A 19733-nucleotide genomic window follows, 5' to 3' on the forward strand; every position below is an offset into this window, starting at 1 on the left:
TTTGAACCAAACCTGTTGTTGATAGTGTCTTTGAACAGGGTAATGTCCAAATAATTTAAACTTTGGTCACTGACAGAATGTGTGAAAACCAAAAATGAGGTGGTAGAGTTGATGTAACCAATGAAATTCAAAAACTCTTCTGTTGTTCCACACCATAAAAGGCATATGTCGTCCAGGTACCTAACATAATGTTTGATATGCTTCGCCCATGCCATCGCAAATATAAAAGTCTGCTCCCATTTGTGCAGTACAATGTTCGCATAGGTAGAAGCACACGGAGCACCCATCGCCACACCCATCTTTTGTTTATAAATTTCACCATTGAAACAAAGGAAATTGTTATTAACACGATTTCCATAAGTTCTACCAGTAAGTTGGAAACGTTTGCACCAAGATTAGCCTCGTTTGCCAACACCTCATTAAACCAACTCAAACCCGTTGAATGGGGTATGCTCGGAAATAATTGTACAATGTCAATAGTTGCCATCAAAAGGTCAGGGTGATACAATTGAAATCCTATGCCTTTAAGGAAGTCCCAGGAGTCTTTACAAATGTATTTCAAAGATGTAACAAATCCCTTGAGCACATGATCTATAAATTTGCCTAAAGGTTCTAGGATACCTCCTTTACCAGAAACTATTGGTCTAAATTGCAATGGGTCCAACCCTTTGTGGGTTTTGGAATACCAAAATCACTGGGGTTCTTGGTTTGGCTACAAATAAATAGTTGTATAACTTTTCATTGAAAGTACCTTGCAGCAAATGATCCATCAACATGTAGTTTATTTTTGAGTATGCTATGTGTAACTCATTTCTAGATACTATGTCATATTGTTCGGAGTCCTGTAGCATGCAATGAATGTGTGTGTCATAATCCGTGTTATACATGAAGACCAAACCACCCCCTTTATCTGGCTTCATCACCCTACAGCCCTCCATGGTAAGAAATTTAATTAAATTAGCCTCGTTTGAACCAAAGTTGTTGGAAGCCATGACGGGTTTTCTGGTATTAATGACCCTCATCTCTCTTTCCACTAACTCCTCAAACACTTTGGTGGTAGGGTGTACTGGAGGGTTGAAGGTACTCTTTCTTGAGAATGCTGTGTCAGAATGGGGTTGTCCTTTAAAAATGCAGTAACAAGTTCAACTGTCTAACGAACATTTTGAGATCTATTAACTCTGCTTCTAAATTAAATGGTCGTGCTGGTACAAAGTGCATACCTCTTGTAAACAAAACAAAGTGCTCTTCACTAATGTGTATGTCCGTAAAATTATATACAGAAAAGTTATTCTCAGTTATCACAGTGAATTTCTCGGAAAGGTTGGGAAACTTGTCTGAATTCACATGAAAATCTGGGTCCAACTGTGAATGGACATTCACAATCATTTGTTCCATCTCCTCGGTGGAAATCTGGTCCCCCTCCCCACTGATTTGTCTGGGGGAAATGTAAAATCCTGGTGTGAGTTTTTTCTTTCCTTTTCTGCCAACCTCTCACTCCTTCTGGGTACCTAAACATTTGTATCAGTGTCATTATTGTTATGGACACTAAACAGCTGCGAGGGGTTGTGATTAGCCCATCTGGTCTTCATTGGAAGTGGGTAGGCTATACCTTCATTGTATTCCCTAAGGTCTCTTTCAAGTTTGTGTATTTTACGGTTCAACACTTTGTTACAAAATTGGTCTACCTCATCAAAAATGTTGTCATAATTTCGTTTTACTGAAGAGAAATTAACATCCTTAACCATTGTGTTGTTTAAACCATTCAACTCGTTAAGCAGAGTAACAGCTTTCGCTTGATACTCTGATATCATAACCTCTAACATCTCAATCCCCGCTCGGTTAAAAATGCTACATAACTTCTTATAGTAGGCAGACCCCTTCTGTACATTATTTGGAAATTTAAAACATCTCAATCCTTTTGGGACCCTCTCAACTTTTACACATTCTTTTAAGTAATCAATTTCTAATTGATTAGATTTGAAAGCATATAGTTTGTCCCATAAAGTATTAAAGTCCTGCTCAATATGAGCGTTGTTGTTAGAATTTACAGTACCTTGTTGGAACCAGAACTGCTGGCCTGCCCATACGTTGAAATCAAATACGTTGGCCTGTCCACTTGCGTCTCCTGCCAACTGGTTGTTAGGTTTATTAGTCCATTTCATGATTGCCTGCTGGTTAGTAGTACTAGATTGAACGCCACTACTCGTGGGAGAACATTCGCCGGAAACACGCCTTCTTTTACGTTCCAGGCCTTGTTGCTGGTTGCATGGCAACGTGAAGACTGAATCTGAGTTACTTACTGAAAGTTTGTTTGTAAGTTGTGTCAGCATCTCCAACACTTTGTTAAATTCAGAACGAGTGACCGGATCATTGTCTTCAGATGTTCTTAACATTTGTGGAGTATCCATGAAGTCGCATTGCACATCTTCTTCCGCCATGGAACAACACAAAAACGAAGAAAGTGAACACAAACGACCAACTGAAGCCAAGAAACAAAAAAATGTAGTCCACAGCAGAAGGGAGGTAAATGAAAATCCAGTAAATGAAATTCAACGAACAAATTTATTGGATAAAAACCACACAGTAACAAATCCCTCAAGTGCTTTCGCTCAGTGCAATACTGAGCTTTATCAAGATGAACACCATGTAACAACTGCTCCTATTTAAATACTAAAAAATCATGTGATCAATTAAGTTAAAAAACTAATTGATAAAATATCACCTGCAAGTGCTTGGTATTAAAAGGGCTACATGTAAAACCAGTTAAATAGCCTTGTCATAATATTTCTCATATACATAAAGGCTCGAAACATAAACTTCTTGCTAAACATTGTTCAACAACAATAAAACATTAAATGAATCATATTGCGATCAAGATAATAAATGCTAATGAATACTAAATAAGTGTAAAGAAAAAAAAATAAATAAATAAATAAAAAATAATGAATAAATATAAAAAATCAAAATAATAAAAAATGTATGAATCAATTCTTTGGGAGTGTATTAAGTATGTGAATATACCAATTTTATGTTGTGTTATTATAATTTGGCTCTTCTTAATTTCAAAACACTGCTCAAGTTCATGTTGTCAACATTTTTATTGTTGTTGAACAATGTTTAGCAAGAAGTTTATGTTTCGAGCCTTTATGTATATGAGAAATATTATGACAAGGCTATTTAACTGGTTTTACATGTAGCCCTTTTAATACCAAGCACTTGCAGGTGATATTTTATCAATTAGTTTTTTAACTTAATTGATCACATGATTTTTTAGTATTTAAATAGGAGCAGTTGTTACATGGTGTTCATCTTGATAAAGCTCAGTATTGCACTGAGCGAAAGCGCTTGAGGGATTTGTTACTGTGTGGTTTTTATCCAATAAATTTTTTCATTGAATTTCATCTACTGGATTTTCATTTACCTTCCTTCTGCTGTGGACTACATTTTTTGGTAACCTGGTAAATCAGCAAACTTTGCTCATATCCCAAAGAGAATACTCTTGTATCAGTTCTGTTTGTTCTTGAATTCAACAGCTAGATATGCTTCTGTACCCACTGAGAAAAAAAGGTTTACTTTTATCACAGTCATAATGAAAATACACAAATGTCACTGTTCCTGTGATGCCCCTCCCCCACCCTGGATTGGGTTCCATTTTTGCATATCTTTATTTTCTGTTCCTTGAGCTATTTAATCCTTTACATGAGGGTACAAATAGTAAGTCACTTGGGACTCTCCTTGTATGATATCTGGAGTAGGCAATGCTGCACATTTTGAGTTGCTCCCCACTGGGCAATATCCATCTTGTGTCATTGTAGAGATAAGTCAATACAGTTAAATGTAGCAGGCTACTTAAGAGTCTTACCATACATTTGTACACAGTTCTGACAATCTTCTGTTTCTATGCCAGTGATTTGTAAAGGTTGCCTCAGCCTTCCTTACTACTATTTCAAATATATTATATAATATTTATTGAGCAGCTTATACAGTTACTCCAAGGTCCCTTGGCATTTTTTGTCACTATTCCATTTGACTATGTGCATTTTTGCTTTTTATTTTTCCCAAGTTTTTCTTGTCCTAAATGAAACCTAGTTCACTATTTTTTTATTTTATCCATTCCTTTCTTAACCAAGCAGTTTAACCTTTTTCAATGTTAATCCTGGCAATATGGTTAGATACAAATGTATTGCACATGAACACTTTAGAATGGAGACCCAACTAAGAGGTGTTGGAAGAAATGCAGCAACTAAAGAAACCCCATGCAGACATCAGGAGAACATGCAAGTACTATACAGACAGTAACTAGAAGGCATGACTGAACCTTGGTCTTGAACGTACAAGATAGCAATAATAACTACTGTGCTACCACGAATAGCTTATCAAGATCAACAATCCTGTCAGCTCCTTTCTTAACCTTCTGTCTCTCAGTTTTATAAGTTTTGATACAGTTCTCTGTAATGTCTACAAAGGGCCAGTGACATATGTTTCTTTATCATACCGGCTTGTAGCAGTAATAAAAGCATTCCAATACCTGGACTAAATTCTGAAGCTCCTTATTATTAAAAGCCCTTTCGTAAAGTTCATCAAGAATAAATTCTCTCTCTGGTAACTAACTGAAATGTCAGGACTCACATTAACGAGTCCTGTAATGCTGAACCTGAATATCTGAAAAATGGACTTAGTATAAGTTAGAGAAGGCCATTTCTCAAAATATTCCTTTTTCTCTGAGGTAGGCAGTCTCAGACATATATAAATTTGGGGGTTGTAGAAGACTTGTCCCCCCTGCAAAGACAAGTTTAAAGGAAACGAGTGATCTTCAATACTAGCTCTTCTCCTATATTTTCATTTTTTTTCATATGTCAGCACTCAGTATTATGAGTGTGGACATTTCAATATGGAGTCATTGCATCTGCTATGCCCTTTTGAGTTCTACTGTTCTTTTTTTTAACAAGGCTACCTTTCAAAAATTTACTCCCATGTCTGTCTTGCTTAGCAATTTCTGTTCTGCAAAAAATAGAGCAAATGTTTTGATGCCTCTAGACAACAATACATTCATAAGTCATCCCCAACCTACTGCCTTGATGAGAAATTGAACAAAATTATGCATACCATTTGGTATGACTTTTATGCAGAGAACTCATGATACGTGAACTCCTGATGTTCACAAAAAAGTAACAGATCTCACTTTAATTCTGTAATTTCCATAACAATATACGTAGGTAAATGTTGGTAGTTTCTTGCCCGTGCTTTGCTCTTCATGTTTAAGTACAGTAAAATCTAAGATCTTCCTGTCTTTAAGTATCAGATCCTCCTTTCCTGAAATGAATTTTCAGGTCCATCACCTTCCCATCTTTAAATATCACAGTCTCCTTTCATGAAATGAATTTTTGACCAATATCCACACTGGTATAATCATCTGTTCCCTTACTTCTTTAATAATCCCTTGATGAAGTCCACGTCACACTGGTTTGTCAGCATCCATACAACATGCTTCTGTTTTGTCAGATGAGTCCTTCTCTTCCCTTAAACTGAGCATGTTTTTCACTGTATCATCGTCTGATTCTTTATCGATCTTACAAGTACTAACCACTCCAGCCCATTCTCAGTATTTTGTGTGCCTTGGTCTGGACTTTTGAAAGATACTAGCCATGTCTAAAAATGGGCTGCGTACAACTTTGCTTACTTTTCACTTTGGTATTGTGGTTGACTTTCGAGCTTGCTTCATCCTTAATTTGCATGTTTTATTTTTTTCTCCAGTTGTTTTCGCTTTTCATTATACAGTCTGTTTTGTGGGAACCATGACCTTTTAATGAATGCTGTGACACCCCTGCACTGGCCCAGTAATCAAGGAACCTCAAGTCTTACCAATGGCAACAGTGGAGGACATACACAATGGGAGGATGACAAGTACACACAGTAAAAGGTTTGATCAACTTCTTACAGTGAGGTCTGTAAACTCAAACATACTACAAGAACTACTACAGCTAAGGATTTTGCTGGAACATGGAGATGAATGCAAACTTCAAGCAGATCGCACGTTCATGGCAACTGGTAGTCACAAAAAAGGAAAAGATGCACCAGATTGAGGAAAAGAGGTACCAGAGCAGTAATTTCAGTCAGACTGAAGGTAAACCCTCACAGGCCTACACTGACCTCCATACTACTAGCCAACATATGATCAGTTGAAAATAAGATGGATCACTTAGGACTGGAATTGTCATCACAAAACAAGGTGAGAAACAGCAATTCATCTGTGTTACTGAAACCTGGTTAAACCAAAATATCAGTGATAGTACAGTAAATGTAGAGGGCATGACTTTATTCAGACCAGACAGAATTCAGTCACTATGTGGCAAGTCCAGACGAGGGGGAGTGTGTATATATGTTAATAACAACTGGTGCAGCAACTGTGTAATGACCACCACCTTCTGCTCAGAAAACAATGAAATTCTGTCACTAAAATGCAGGCCCTTCTACCTGCCAACAGAGTTCAATTGAATATGCATCACAGCAGTCTACATCCCACGTGATGCAAATATCAGTGACGCTCTGTCCACCTTGTATCAATCTATAAGTGACCTGCAAAACAGAAATCCAGAGCATGCAATAGTAATTGCAGGAGACTTCAATCAGGCTGACCTAAAGACTGTATTACCCCACTACCTCCAGCATGTAAAATTTGTCACAAGGGGGGTAAATGTACTGGATACGGTCTACACTAACATCAAAGGTGCATATAAAGCAAAACCGTATCCACATCTAGGGAGCTCTGACCACCTAGCCATCATGCTGGTTCTGGCTTATAAATCCATACTGAAAACCAGTACACCGGCTAGAAAACAAATAATGATCTGGCCTGAGGGAGCAATTTCAGCTCTACAAGACTGCTTTGACTGAACAGATTGGTCAGTGTTTAGAGAGGCTGCTGTGACAAACCACTATGTTGATTTGGACACATACACTGAGTCGGTCAGTGTTTAGAGAGGCTGCTGTGACAAACCACTATGTTGATTTGGACACATACACTGAGTTGGTCACAGCTTACATTTCTAAGTGTGTAGAGGATGTAACAAACACCACACTCATTACCATACAGGCAAATCAAAAACCTTGGCTAACTAATGAGGTGTACGAGCTCTTGAAAGTAAGAAATGCAGCTTTCAAATCCCAAGATATGGAAGCTTTAAGTGTGGCCAGAGCCAAACTGAACAAAGGTATCAGAGGCGAAAAGATCCTATGGCAGAAAAATCCAAAGTCACTTCAGGGACCAGAAGGATACCAGGCAACTATGGAAAGGAATTCAAACCATCACTGGACTACAAGCCTACATCAGCTTCATGTGATGATACTGCCAAGTTTCGGAACAAACTGAACAAATTTTTCGGTAGGTATGATGCTGACAACAAAACAGCATACAGAATCCCTGAAGACAAGGATGCAGTGGTGCTAAGCTTCAATACATTCAATGTCACTAGAACCCTAAAACATGTCAACCCGAGGAAAGCAGCTGGCCCTGGCAACATCATGGGCAGGGTACTAAGGGAATGTGCGATGGAACTGGCTCCAGTACTCACTGACATCTTCAACACCTCACTCCATCTAGCCAGTGTTCCAAAATGCTTCAAGGAGATGACTATCATTCCTCTACCTAAGAAACCACAGCCAACAACTCTGAATGACTACCGACCATTTGCTTTAACCTCGATGGTAATGAAGTGCCTGGTCAAAGATCATATAGCCTCAATCTTACCTGTGACACTGGACACACTGCAATTTGCATACAGGACAAACCGCAGTATAGGGGATGCCATCTCACTAGCTCTTTGCATACAGAACAAACTGCAGTATAGGAGATGCCATCTGATTAGCTCTCCATGAAACACTGACCCACTTAGAAGGCAAACATTGCTATGCAAGACTGCTATTCATCGATTTCAATTTTGCCTTCAGCACTGTCATCCATCAGAATCTGATATCGAAGATTCTTCAACTGGGCCTAGATTGTCATTTATACAACTCGATTCTGAGCTTCCTTACTGAAAGGCCTCAAAAGGTTTGTGTGGGAAACAACAGCTCTGGAAGTATCATCCTGAACACAAGAGTACCACAGGGATGTGTCTTAAGCCCTCTACTTTTCACTCTGCTGACACATAACTGCATAGCCACACATGAGACAAATAGAATCTTCAAATTCATGGATGACACCACTGTTACAGGCCTGGTCAAAGACGGAGAAGAGGAGGCCTACAGGAAAGACATTGATCAACTTCTGGTCGAGTGGGACAGCAACAATCTAGCACTGAATGTCAGCAAGACAAAGGAGTTGATTGTTGATTTCAGAAGATCTCAAGTACCACACAAACCTCTGGTGATGAAAGTGATGACAGTATAATCTGTCAAGAGTACAAAGCTCTTGGGTGTTCATATCGCAGAGAACTTATCCTGGTCAGTCCATGTATCCACCACAGTCAAAAAAGCTCAGCAAAGCTTGCACTTTCTAAGGAAACTTAGGAAGGGAAAATTACCAAGCTCCATACTTCAGACCTTTTATAGGGGCACCATTAAAAGTGTCCTGACCAACAGCACTGTAGCCTGGTATGGGAGCTGTAGCAATCAGGATTGGAAGGCTCTCAAGGGAGTTGTAAGGTTGGTAGAAAGAATCATTGGCACCTCAATTACACCTCTGGAGGATCTCCACAAATGCCGGTGCATCAACAGGGCCAAAAAGATTTCCAGCGATCCAACACATCCTGCCAAGGGTCTGTACACTCACCTGTCCTCAGGCAGGAGGTACAGAACCCTGCATTGTAAGACCACCAGACTATAAAAACACTTTCCACTCTCCATTAGACTGTTGAAGTCTTGGGAAAAATGAACCATGATGTCTGTTACACAACTAGCCTATCAAGGGGCTTATTTTATGGATGTGCAATAACTTGGTGCAATACTAAGGTCACTCACCTACACAGTGAAGGACTGGAATGTACAATACACAAACTGTGCAATAATTTAGTCTATTCATATATATGCTGCTATTGTTTCAATTTTACTTTGACAATATTACCTTCATATTGTTCCTGGTCTTCCTTGTCTCCTGTTCTAGGATGGGTGTGGGTCACTGCTCTCCTATTTTACTTAAAAATTGCTACTTATTAAAATTCTACTGTGATATTTTATTAATTTTTCTCTGTCTGTGTGTGTAACTATTTCCTGTATTGAGAATGAAGCATTGTAATTTTGTTCAGCTACACTGCTGTGTAGTTATGAATGACAATACAGTTTTATTTGACTTTTGACTTGACTAAAATTCAATTTCTCTTAAGAGCACACAGAGATCACAGTCAGTCTGGGGCTGGTTTCTCCCTCTTATTCCAGATCCCCAATAAGACTCCCCACAGGCACAGCTATAGAGTTGAGAACTTAGCCAAGGTTCTAAGCCAAGTCCTCTAGCACTCTCTCTGTCCAACCAGTGGTTTGTGTCCCTGCCCAAGTAGCTGGCACACACACTCTTGGAGATTTGTTTTACACACACCTGGGAAAGGGTGGCACAAGTTTACTAGCTATGCTCCCTTCTGTCCAGACTATAGGGTAGTTATCACTGCCACCAGAACCCCTTACTTATCAGGTACTACAAGGCCCTTACAAAGGGTGTCCAGTCCTATTGTGTAATGTTACTATTAATCTGAGATATTAGTCTGACCAAGCAAGGCTATTGGAGTGGCCTGTACAGTGTCACCAAACAGATATACAAGTACTCTAAGAGCTTAAATATGTCTCACAAATATCAGCCACAGAGATTATTATAAACAGTAAAAGAACAAGAATCAACACAGTAACTTCAGAGTTCAAAATCACAGGAAACATTTTAAAACAACATTGCAGGACAATCTCAAATACATACAGAAAACATCTAAACTAATCTTTGCTATACTCCTGTCTATATCTAAATGAGATATTATGCCCTAAATCTTAAGTGCAGATGGTGATGATGAGTGGATGTTCTTGCTAGGTCCAAGTCAAAATACAAAATGCACAGTCTCTCTCTGAGAGAGTTCTTAAATTAATATCAAATATTACTGCTGGGTTAACTTGGATGACATTTTTTGTCACCTGACTTCAGTTTCCAAGCTAAACCCCCTTTTGTCAGAAATTAACTGACTTTAACATCTGTGTGAAAAATACACCTCTCTCAAATGTTTGCAGTTGCTAGAAGACATAAAACAATAAAACACTTACAAAACAATGCAGAAGGCACCCTAGTTCTAGACATCATGTCTCCTTACTGCATTGAAACTAACTTTTATAACACTATCGTAAAACAATTTAATTTCAACTTATTTTCTTGACGTTTTGCAAGTTAACTCTGTATGTTCCAGTTTCTACTATTAAAACATACATTTGCACAGGTATATAGTTTATATATAGTTTCTGCTCTTTTCCAGTATGGTACACTGTAGACACATCCTTGAAGCTGAGTACTATACAAACCCTGTTCAACACACACTTCTGTACCAGTAGTCTAATATACACATAACATATAGTTCTAATACATTTGGTAACACAAGCAATTGCATTATGCTGGTACTCACAAATGCCATATAACTATTTACAAAATTCCAGATAGCTTGGCTGGCAGTGTCTCCTTTTGTTACATTTTTTATATAAACTATATTAATATTCTCAAATGACATATAATTATTTACAAAAGTCCAGCTAGCTGGGCTGGCAGTATTTCCTTTGTGTCACAGAGGATAACATTTACCTAGAATTTGTTTGATTAAGTGTTTGTTTTTGTGGTTTATTGCTTCTCTGGTGTAGAAAAATATGTGTAGGAAGGTATGAATCCCGATAGTGCATGAGGTAGGAAGGTATAAAAGCTTTGCATTCTTAATGTGTTATTTTATCTGGTTTGATCTACTGTTGATATCATGTGTCAACATCATCTCTAACATGGGCCAATCATACAGTACTGAACGATTTTAGAAGGCCAGATTCTAAAAGATAAAAAGCAGTTTTGCAGACTGCCTCTGCCAGGAAGGTAGCAGCGTACATTGTCACCAGACTTGACACCCCCCCAGCAGATTCTAGAATCAGGGGAGAAGTCCACCAAGAAAATACCATAGTAGAATCTGGGATGTCATAAGGAAAACAAGTGATAGGTTCACCACTGCTTGAGGTAGTACAGTAAGAATGTATCTTATAATACAATTCCAAAACATGCTGTTTTAGTGAATCACATGCTGTATATGGTTCTTAGCCCCACAAAACATGAAACAGTGTCATAAGGGGACCTACATAGATGTAACAAACAATTAAATATGAACTAAATGCATGCTGTTGTGCAGAACAGGAGAGAAGAGAACTACAGAGATAAACAGAGCTATAGTGAGAAAAAAGAGACGACGGAGGTGGTAATATACAAGCGAGGATGGGGAGTAAGTAAATATTCAGTAGCCTTCATAGAAATGGATATAACCAACCCCAAGACAGAGAAATAAGACCCAAAAAGAAATGTAGCAAAGCAGAGTGGAAAAGGGGACATAATAAATGTATCTATTTTTTAAAAATGAAGGTACAGTAGAGCAGATACAGGTAACCAAAACAAAAACATCAGGAATCATAATCAACTAACCAATTAAACAAAAGAAAAATTGTAAATTGGGTGTGACTGCAGCTGGACTTCTATACTGGTGGAGCCCTTTCACCATTATGTGAGCCAAACCAATGCAAATGACAGGGTACCTCAGCATGGCACACTTCAAACATTTCAAGCATGTTTCACCAATTATTACTTGCTTCAGATTCAGGGCAGCATTTATTACGTTTTGGAATCACGTTTACTCATAATGCCTGCCATGGTGGCTTGCACAACTTTTCATTTGCATTTCAAAATGAAGAACCACAGAGTCCAGCTTTTGGAATTGTTAATGTGCATAAAACCATATAAGCTTGTGACAGAGTCTTATGCTGAGCATAAAATGTTTTGAAATCTAGCTCATTAACTGCAATATGCTGCCTACATTTTGTTCATTTGTTTCATTCAGAGAAATGCTGTTTTGATGATTGCATTTTTGATTTTCCAGCTAGTCTTGTCTTGCCTGCCCCAGCAGTACTCTTCGAAGACATTATCTTACATCATAAGTATCCAATATTTTTTTGCATAGGAGCCCTGTCTATGTAAGACTTAACTCACTAGTCATAATAGTTATGACCCACACTACTTTGAAGTTACTAGTAAAAAGATGTTAGCCCACTTTTAAATCTAGGAACCTTTTCAGTTCACATGTACATAGCAGCCCCTCATTTTTTGTCTTTAAAGAACGAGAAATGTACTGCTATTTGAAGAGTTTATTTAATTTATTGACTAATAAAAAAGGTTAATCTAAGCAACACTGATCAGAATCCAAACTATATGTTTTCATTATCTTCTTCTTCTTTCGGCTTTTTCCCGGTTAGGGGTTGCCACAGCGGATCACCTGTCCGCTCATGATTGTCAGTGGAGTTTTACGGTGTTGAGTTGCCAGCCCAGAGCCCAACCTTACACAGAAGGCACACACACACGCACTCACACCTAGGGCCAATTTAGAGTGTCCAATCCACCTATAGCATGCCTTTGGGATGTGGGAGGAAACCGGAGCACCCGGAGGAAACCCACGCGACCATATAATATTCTTAAAATGGATCAAATGACAGCATCATTAATTACCAAAGTTAAAGTACTGTCATTTGTTTGCTACTGTGCAAACCTGCTTAGAAAGAGCTTTGCAGAGATGTTGAAAAACTATAGAATATGCCACATACATACATACTGCCTAGGCTATTCAACTACAAATTTCTTAATAAGGGACTGACAGAGGACTGTGAGACAAATTCAGAATGTATTCGCAAAAGGAAGGAAAAGTTCATGAAACAAGTCTCCTTATGTAAACACAGAAGTTAAAAATGTAAAGAATTTTAAACACTGAGAAAAATAAATAAAGTATTTTATGCAGAAAATACATAAATTGATTTTTATTTAAGTTAATCAGCAGAATGGCCAAGTCTATTTCTGATATTCTGCTGCTCCATATTTAAAACTTGACTTTGACATCTGTACATATTTTCCCAGCCAAACATTTTTTGTAAATTCCTAAATTACTTGTTTAATTATTTTTTTCATGCTCTTACATTTAGCTTGAAGCATTTCATACTGAAATTAACTGCATTCTAATAATGTTGAACTTTACAGTCAGTGTTTTATATCTTCAGTCTTAAATGTTGCCTTATTTTGCATTATTGCTGTGCTCAGTCTTCAAGCCAATTTCATTTACTTACCAGTGTCTTACCAAATACAATCCTTTTATTGACAGTGCATTTCTTACTGAACAGGTTACTTCTTGTGGTCATTGGTTTCACTAATGCATACATTAATATTGATATCATTGCTTTCACTAATGTATAAGTTATAACCAAAGTCTCATGTTGGAATTTTCAGATTAGTGTGTATTGTTTCTGTTTAGAAAATGGGCAACCTGTTGATCGACACCCTGATTGGAGAATGAACATTTTCTAGCAGAGAAAAATGAGTCTGCCACTTCACGGCATTGTATCAAGCTGCCATGGAGCTCGGACTGAAAATAACCTAATTCTTGCTAAGCAGCGCTTTTGCTGTTCAGTGAGTGTAAAATATATATATATATATATATATATATATATATATATATATATATATATATATATATATAAAGACAATTAAAAAAATTTGCTGTCTGTGTGTTTATGACTGTGTATGAGTGTACGTGTGCATGTAAGTGAAAGCGAGATCGATCGAACCTTTAATTTACATTCGCTGATTAGCGAGGGTAAAAACTAAATGAAACAGAAAAAAAGTGTGTGTGTGTTTATGTTTCTGTCTGTATGTAAGTGTATGCATGCATGGTAGAATGAAAGCAAGGTGTGTTTGAGTGTGAGAGACTGAAGAGGGAAAGCAATTGAGCACTAGCAGCAGCAGTTGGCTTGCATACATCTCAACCCCTTAGCCCCAAATAAGTGGATAAAGCCTAAAATAAAAGGGGAACAAAGGCTCAAAACAGGAACACATTTTAAATATTGCTGTTATAAAATCACAAAACTTCTTGAATAATAGGATTTGTGTTAGCATGCATTTTCTGAAGCGCAAGTGTGTGTGTATGAGAGAGAGATCAATCGACCAGTGGCAGTAGGAGTAAAAAGTTTTGCATACCTCTCATAAGTTAGTATTAAGCTAACTGTCCTTTCAGGCCATTTTTAGCCTAACCAGTTATCTCATGTGAGAATCAAACCCTGCACCTTGTGTCTGTAAGGTAAACATCTTAGCCATTATGCTCTTGTCCTCTTAGCTCAAGATATAGGTTCATAGATTAGTACTAAGCTAATTGCCCTTGCGAGCAATTTTAAGCCTAGCCAATTGTCCCTTGTGAGACTCGAACCCTGAACCTTGTGTTTGCAAGGCAAACATCTTAACCATTAGGCTAAAGCCTGAAATAAAGGGGGAAACAAAGGCTCAGAAACTCTTATAAAATTACAAAGTAGCTTAAATAACAGGATTTGTGTTAGCATGAATTTTCTGAAGGAAATTAAGTCTGAAAGTCAAATGTATGTCATATTTAGTGACTTCAATCCCCAATGACTGGCAATAAACCATACATTTTAGAAGTAAGGGGCCAAAATTTAAAGTCAATATCTGGATTTTTTTAAATGTTATATTTTGGATGTAAAATGCTTCCTGCAACACCATTTACATATACTACAGCAACTTTGAAACATTCAGTGGATAAACTATTTTACATCAAAATATATAAAAAATAATATAGTAATAAAATAAATAAAACACAACAATTTTGCACACAGCACATTCTGTAAGCACAATAATACCCTCCAGGGTGTGTGTTACTGTGTAAATAATGCCCTTCCAGGGATGTACAGCCTGGTGTTGGGCTTCATAACACCCCTGCATGGGCGTTATTTACAAAGTAACACACACCCCGTTGGGTACATCTTGACATTTTATGGTGATATAGTACAATGTTTCACCTCTGCTGTACTGACTGAAAATATTAATACTTACATCTGCACCATGTCTTACTAAGAAGTTAGCACATAAACTATGACCTCCAAGGCAAGCTTCATGAAGAGGAGATACTCGAGATGCTGTAAGGAGATTTACATGCCAACCCTAAAACAACAGGAAAAAAAGAAAAGGCTCTCAAGAAAAAAGAAACTAAACCCAACATAGCATGCCTTCTGTAAAATAGATGTTGACAAGCAAGGCAAGCAGCATAACATGGCATAATTATTTGATATATGTAATATTATTTAATTAAAATAAAATACAAAATATATATTGTGTAACCAGGGCATACTATGTAGGCACTAACTAATATGAAAAATAAAGTCTCCTAGAGAACTATATCTGTAAGCAAATCAATTCTCATTTTCTGAGGATGAATAAGACACTGCTGGGTCTGTGATCACATGAGAATAACGCACCTGGTATGTGTTGGATAACATACCTAATGGGTGTGCTGACAAAACTGCAAATAATAATTTCCATGTAAGCATGATTCTTATGTTCTACTTTTTATGTGCTGTTAAAAAGCCTTCGTCTAAATGTCATTCATTTATTTTTGATACTGAACCTATCTTATTTAGGGTTGCAGGAGAACATATCCTGGCACAGACATGGTGTAACACAAATAAGCAGTACTGGATAGAGTGTCAGTCCATTGCAGGAGGCAGATATGAGCATGTGCAGACACACACACACACACACACACACACACACACACACACACACACACACACACACACACACACACACACACACACACAGACACACAGACACACAGAGACACACACACACACAGACACACAGACACACACACACAGACACACAGACACACACACACAGACACACACACACACAGACACACACACACACACAGACACACACAGACACACACACACACACACACACACACACACACACATACACACACACACACACACACCTTTAGTGTTCGGTACTCAACTAGTTTATATGTCAATTAAGCTCGAAAATACAAATTTAATTTGGAAATGTGGGGTAAGGACAAACAGCCAAGAAACAATTTCATATTTAACAAAAAAAAAATGTGAAAATGGAAACCTAGACCAATTTGTTAAATGGTAATTACAAATAAGGGAAATTTCGACTCTTTCACCTTCCCAAGCAGATTTGTAATCACCTCCTGAGCCATGTGCGCCTCAAAAAACTGCCCCTCAAAAAAGGAATGTTTTACATACCGTTATTCAAACTTCATACTGTGAGTCACCCAAGCAACCATATTAAAACAGCAGAAGCCAACCAACTATCCTAGTAACAAATTAATTTCTCCAAGCATAAACTGTCGACAAACTGTCCCTCAAAGCACTTTACCTGCCATCATTCACACTACACTATGAATCACTCAAGAAACAGTAGTGTAAGCACAAAAGTCAACCAGCTACCCTAGCAACAAATTAAGTTCTTCAAATTTAAACTTTCAGTAAACCATCCCTCATAAAACAAAATGCTTTATCTGCCATTATTCACACTAGGCTCTGAATCACCCAAGAAACCAGTGTGAGCGCAGAAGCTGACCAGCCATCCTAGAAACAGATTAAGTTCTCTAAGTATAAACAGTTTCTCAAAAACAAAAAGCATTACCCACCATCAATCACACTGCACATTGTGAATCACATAAGAAACTAGTGTGATTAAAGACGTCAGCTAGCCATCCTAGCAACAGATTAATTTCTACAAATATAAACCATCAATGTAAAAACATCAGTGCAGTTTTAACTATTAATAGTTAAGGCTCTAGGTTATTTGAGGTCATTCTGGCTGAGTAGCACAGTGTGAACACTATTCTATTATCCACCTATTTGAATTTGTAAAAATATTAATCAACTGTTTTATAACTTGTCTGAGCACCTCACACAAGCTTCTTTTGTGTCTTGTCCCCCCCCCCCCTGGAGATATTATTTCCCCTAGAAGCATATCCAAGAAAAATGATACTTGTTTTTTCAGTTACCTGGAGATTTCCCTCCCAGGCCTATATTCACAGATTTTTACTGAACTCACACAACACCCTTCTCGAGTGTGATGAGACATCAACTGAACTGGAAGAAACTACTTCCCTCCCACTCATAAAAAATTCTCTCTCTCTCTTCTCCAGTTAGTGCTGTAACCTCAATAGAGGCACTGTTTTCAAATGAGCCTATTGTCCTAGTGGATCTGCTATCATCTCATTAGCTGTGTGCTCCTCAAAGTAGGTGCATCTCTATGTGTGAAAATCAGTAATATAACTAAACCTATTCATTGGCAAGGCATATAGGAGCCAGAAAATTGATTAACAAAGTGTATAAGAGCAAGAAAACTATTGTAACAGGATTTCTGAGCCAACATATTGTGGAGAAATGAAGAGAAGAGACAGTGTGGTTGAACAGTTTAATTGTATTGCCATGTAGTCACACTAGACATACAAAATACCTTTGCAGCATTGTAGGGTTGTGAAGACAAATACCTGTGCTTACTATATCAATGTCTTCTAATTCCAGAATGCTGATTTAGAGGCTTTGAACACATCTACTGCTCTAGTGAGATATTATGATGCCCTTATTTGTAAAGTCTATGCATAGAGGGCTTTATTGGGTATTTTAATTATTTATAATGCGTTATGGACAAGTAGATATATTTGTAGATAAACTCTGCAAGCAGCACAGGGCAGTTTTCAAACAAATGGATCACTTTTCCGCAAAAGTAGTCTTTCTGGGGTAACTGTAAGCAAATTCCAAAGGGAATTCAGTGACTCTGGTAGACTATGCACTTCAATTAACATTATCTTTCCTCTTCATGTGATTTTTAGCAGTCTCAGTTACCTGCAACGTTCTGTACCATACTCAACAAGTATAAACTTTCTTCCCTATATTATTTTTTGTAAAAACTATCAGTCAATAAAATAAAACTCATTACCTACCATTAGTGACAATACACTCTGTGACTGACTCAAGAAGCCATAGTGTGAGCATAGAAGTCAACCTGCCATCCTAAGGACACATTCATTTCTACAAATGTAAACTGTAAATCTATGGAAAAATAGCAATACAGTTTTACCTATTAATTGTGTAGTCCAGGAGTTTACACAGCTGCTCTAGTATTGCATAACTTCCATATAGTTGATTATAATCAGGCTTGCTGCTGCCCCGTTTTTGCAACATCTAGAGGCTCCAAAAGGATATTGAATCAGAATCAGCAACAGCCCTGACCGTCTTGTTTAAAATATTGGACCCCTTTATCCCACCATCCTCTGTCTCATTTAAGGTCACTATGCATGCTACACTATTAGCCACTTCTCTGAAGTTGTTAAATTGTTTATCAACTCTTTACCATCTTGTGAGAATACCTTGCACAGGCTGTCCTTATGTCTTTTTCCCCTATATTGATCTTATTTCTCCTAGCAGCATAACCAAGACAAAAGATAGTGGTTTCCCTTACTTTGTGATTTCCCCTCTCAATCCCGAATTTGCAGATTGCATTGAGCTCACATAACACCATGCTCAGGTGGACCCTCTTCTATTAAGGCTTACTACAAATGGGCTCATGTCTCTCCCCTACCATGATGGGAATGGACCCCATTCCTAAGTCAAAATATGATTAGAGTTCATGAAATTGCTAGTTTCGATCTTTGATGTCAGCCAAAAGTGCACTTCACAGCAACCACAATGTGCCCAGAACTGACTCCTGCAATTCATATGGAGTTACATGTATCAGTAGCATATCTACATAAGACTGTAAATTCTTTTTTATGGGACCCATTATTACCCCTACTACTACTGGAACTGTCTAGGTATCCTTTTTCCATACTGCCCTAATTTCTGCCTGCAAATCCTGGTATTTTATGACTTTGCGTCTCTCTGTGCGTAAGACATCATAATCACTGGGTATAGTAATTTCAGTAATCAATGCTAGTTTTGTCTTCTTTTCATGGACTACTATATCTGTTTTTCTGGTATCTATTTTTTCTGTTAGTAATGGGTAAATCCCATGTGATATATACTTCATCATTCTCTATAATGCTTTGTGGGTCATGTTTCCAATGCTTCTTATCTACTTCAGTACTGTAAAGTTTGCACAACCCCCAATGCAGCAGTTTCCTCACATTATTATGCCTTTCAGTATACAGGCCCTCTGCCATTAGTGTATCACACTCAGCAACAAGATGTGCGAATGTTTCCAGTTCTGTTTTACAGAACCTGCATTTATCTATTCCTCCCACATGTTCAATGGACTTTGTAATCCAATGTGTACATATCTTGGACTGCTAATGTTAACTTTTTGTTTTCTGGTTTAAATGTATTTCTCTTTAACCATTCCTGCATCAGATCCTAGCTGACCTGAGGTTGTTCCAGGAATTTTCTGTATTTGAAACAATATTTACTCCTTTTCCACATTTCTTGCTTTCTCATCTGATCCTTCTCCTTACGTTCTTCCTTTTGTTTTTTGGCACGTTCATATGCTGCCTGATTTTTGTCTACTTCTGGTTTGATTTTCTTCCCACTTGAGACCAATATGGTTCTACTAAACTAAGCAGGGAAGTCATCTTAGATTTGTTGTCTTCATGCTTCAAAACTTTCACTGTGTTTGGATCTGATGAGACCAGCAGATATGTATGCAGTGCTGCGTTTGCAGATACATG

The 19733-nt window shown here is 37.7% G+C and overlaps 1 protein-coding gene across 3 annotated transcripts in view; it reads right to left on the reverse strand.

Annotated features, from left to right (window-relative positions):
- Positions 1-19733, reverse strand: part of LOC122802732 (ankyrin repeat and SOCS box protein 9-like) — a 553320-nt gene that overhangs the window by 444065 nt on the left and 89522 nt on the right. For all 3 annotated transcript variants that reach the window (XM_044072497.1, XM_044072495.1, XM_044072496.1), the window contains one exon: positions 15083-15190. In XM_044072497.1, coding sequence (XP_043928432.1) covers positions 15083-15190 — 108 coding nt within the window. The remainder of the gene's footprint in view (positions 1-15082; positions 15191-19733) is intronic.

This window comes from Protopterus annectens, chromosome 5.part0 (genome assembly GCF_019279795.1).
Source record: "Protopterus annectens isolate FY-2018-M chromosome 5.part0, PAN1.0, whole genome shotgun sequence".
Lineage (NCBI taxonomy): Eukaryota > Metazoa > Chordata > Ceratodontiformes > Protopteridae > Protopterus > Protopterus annectens.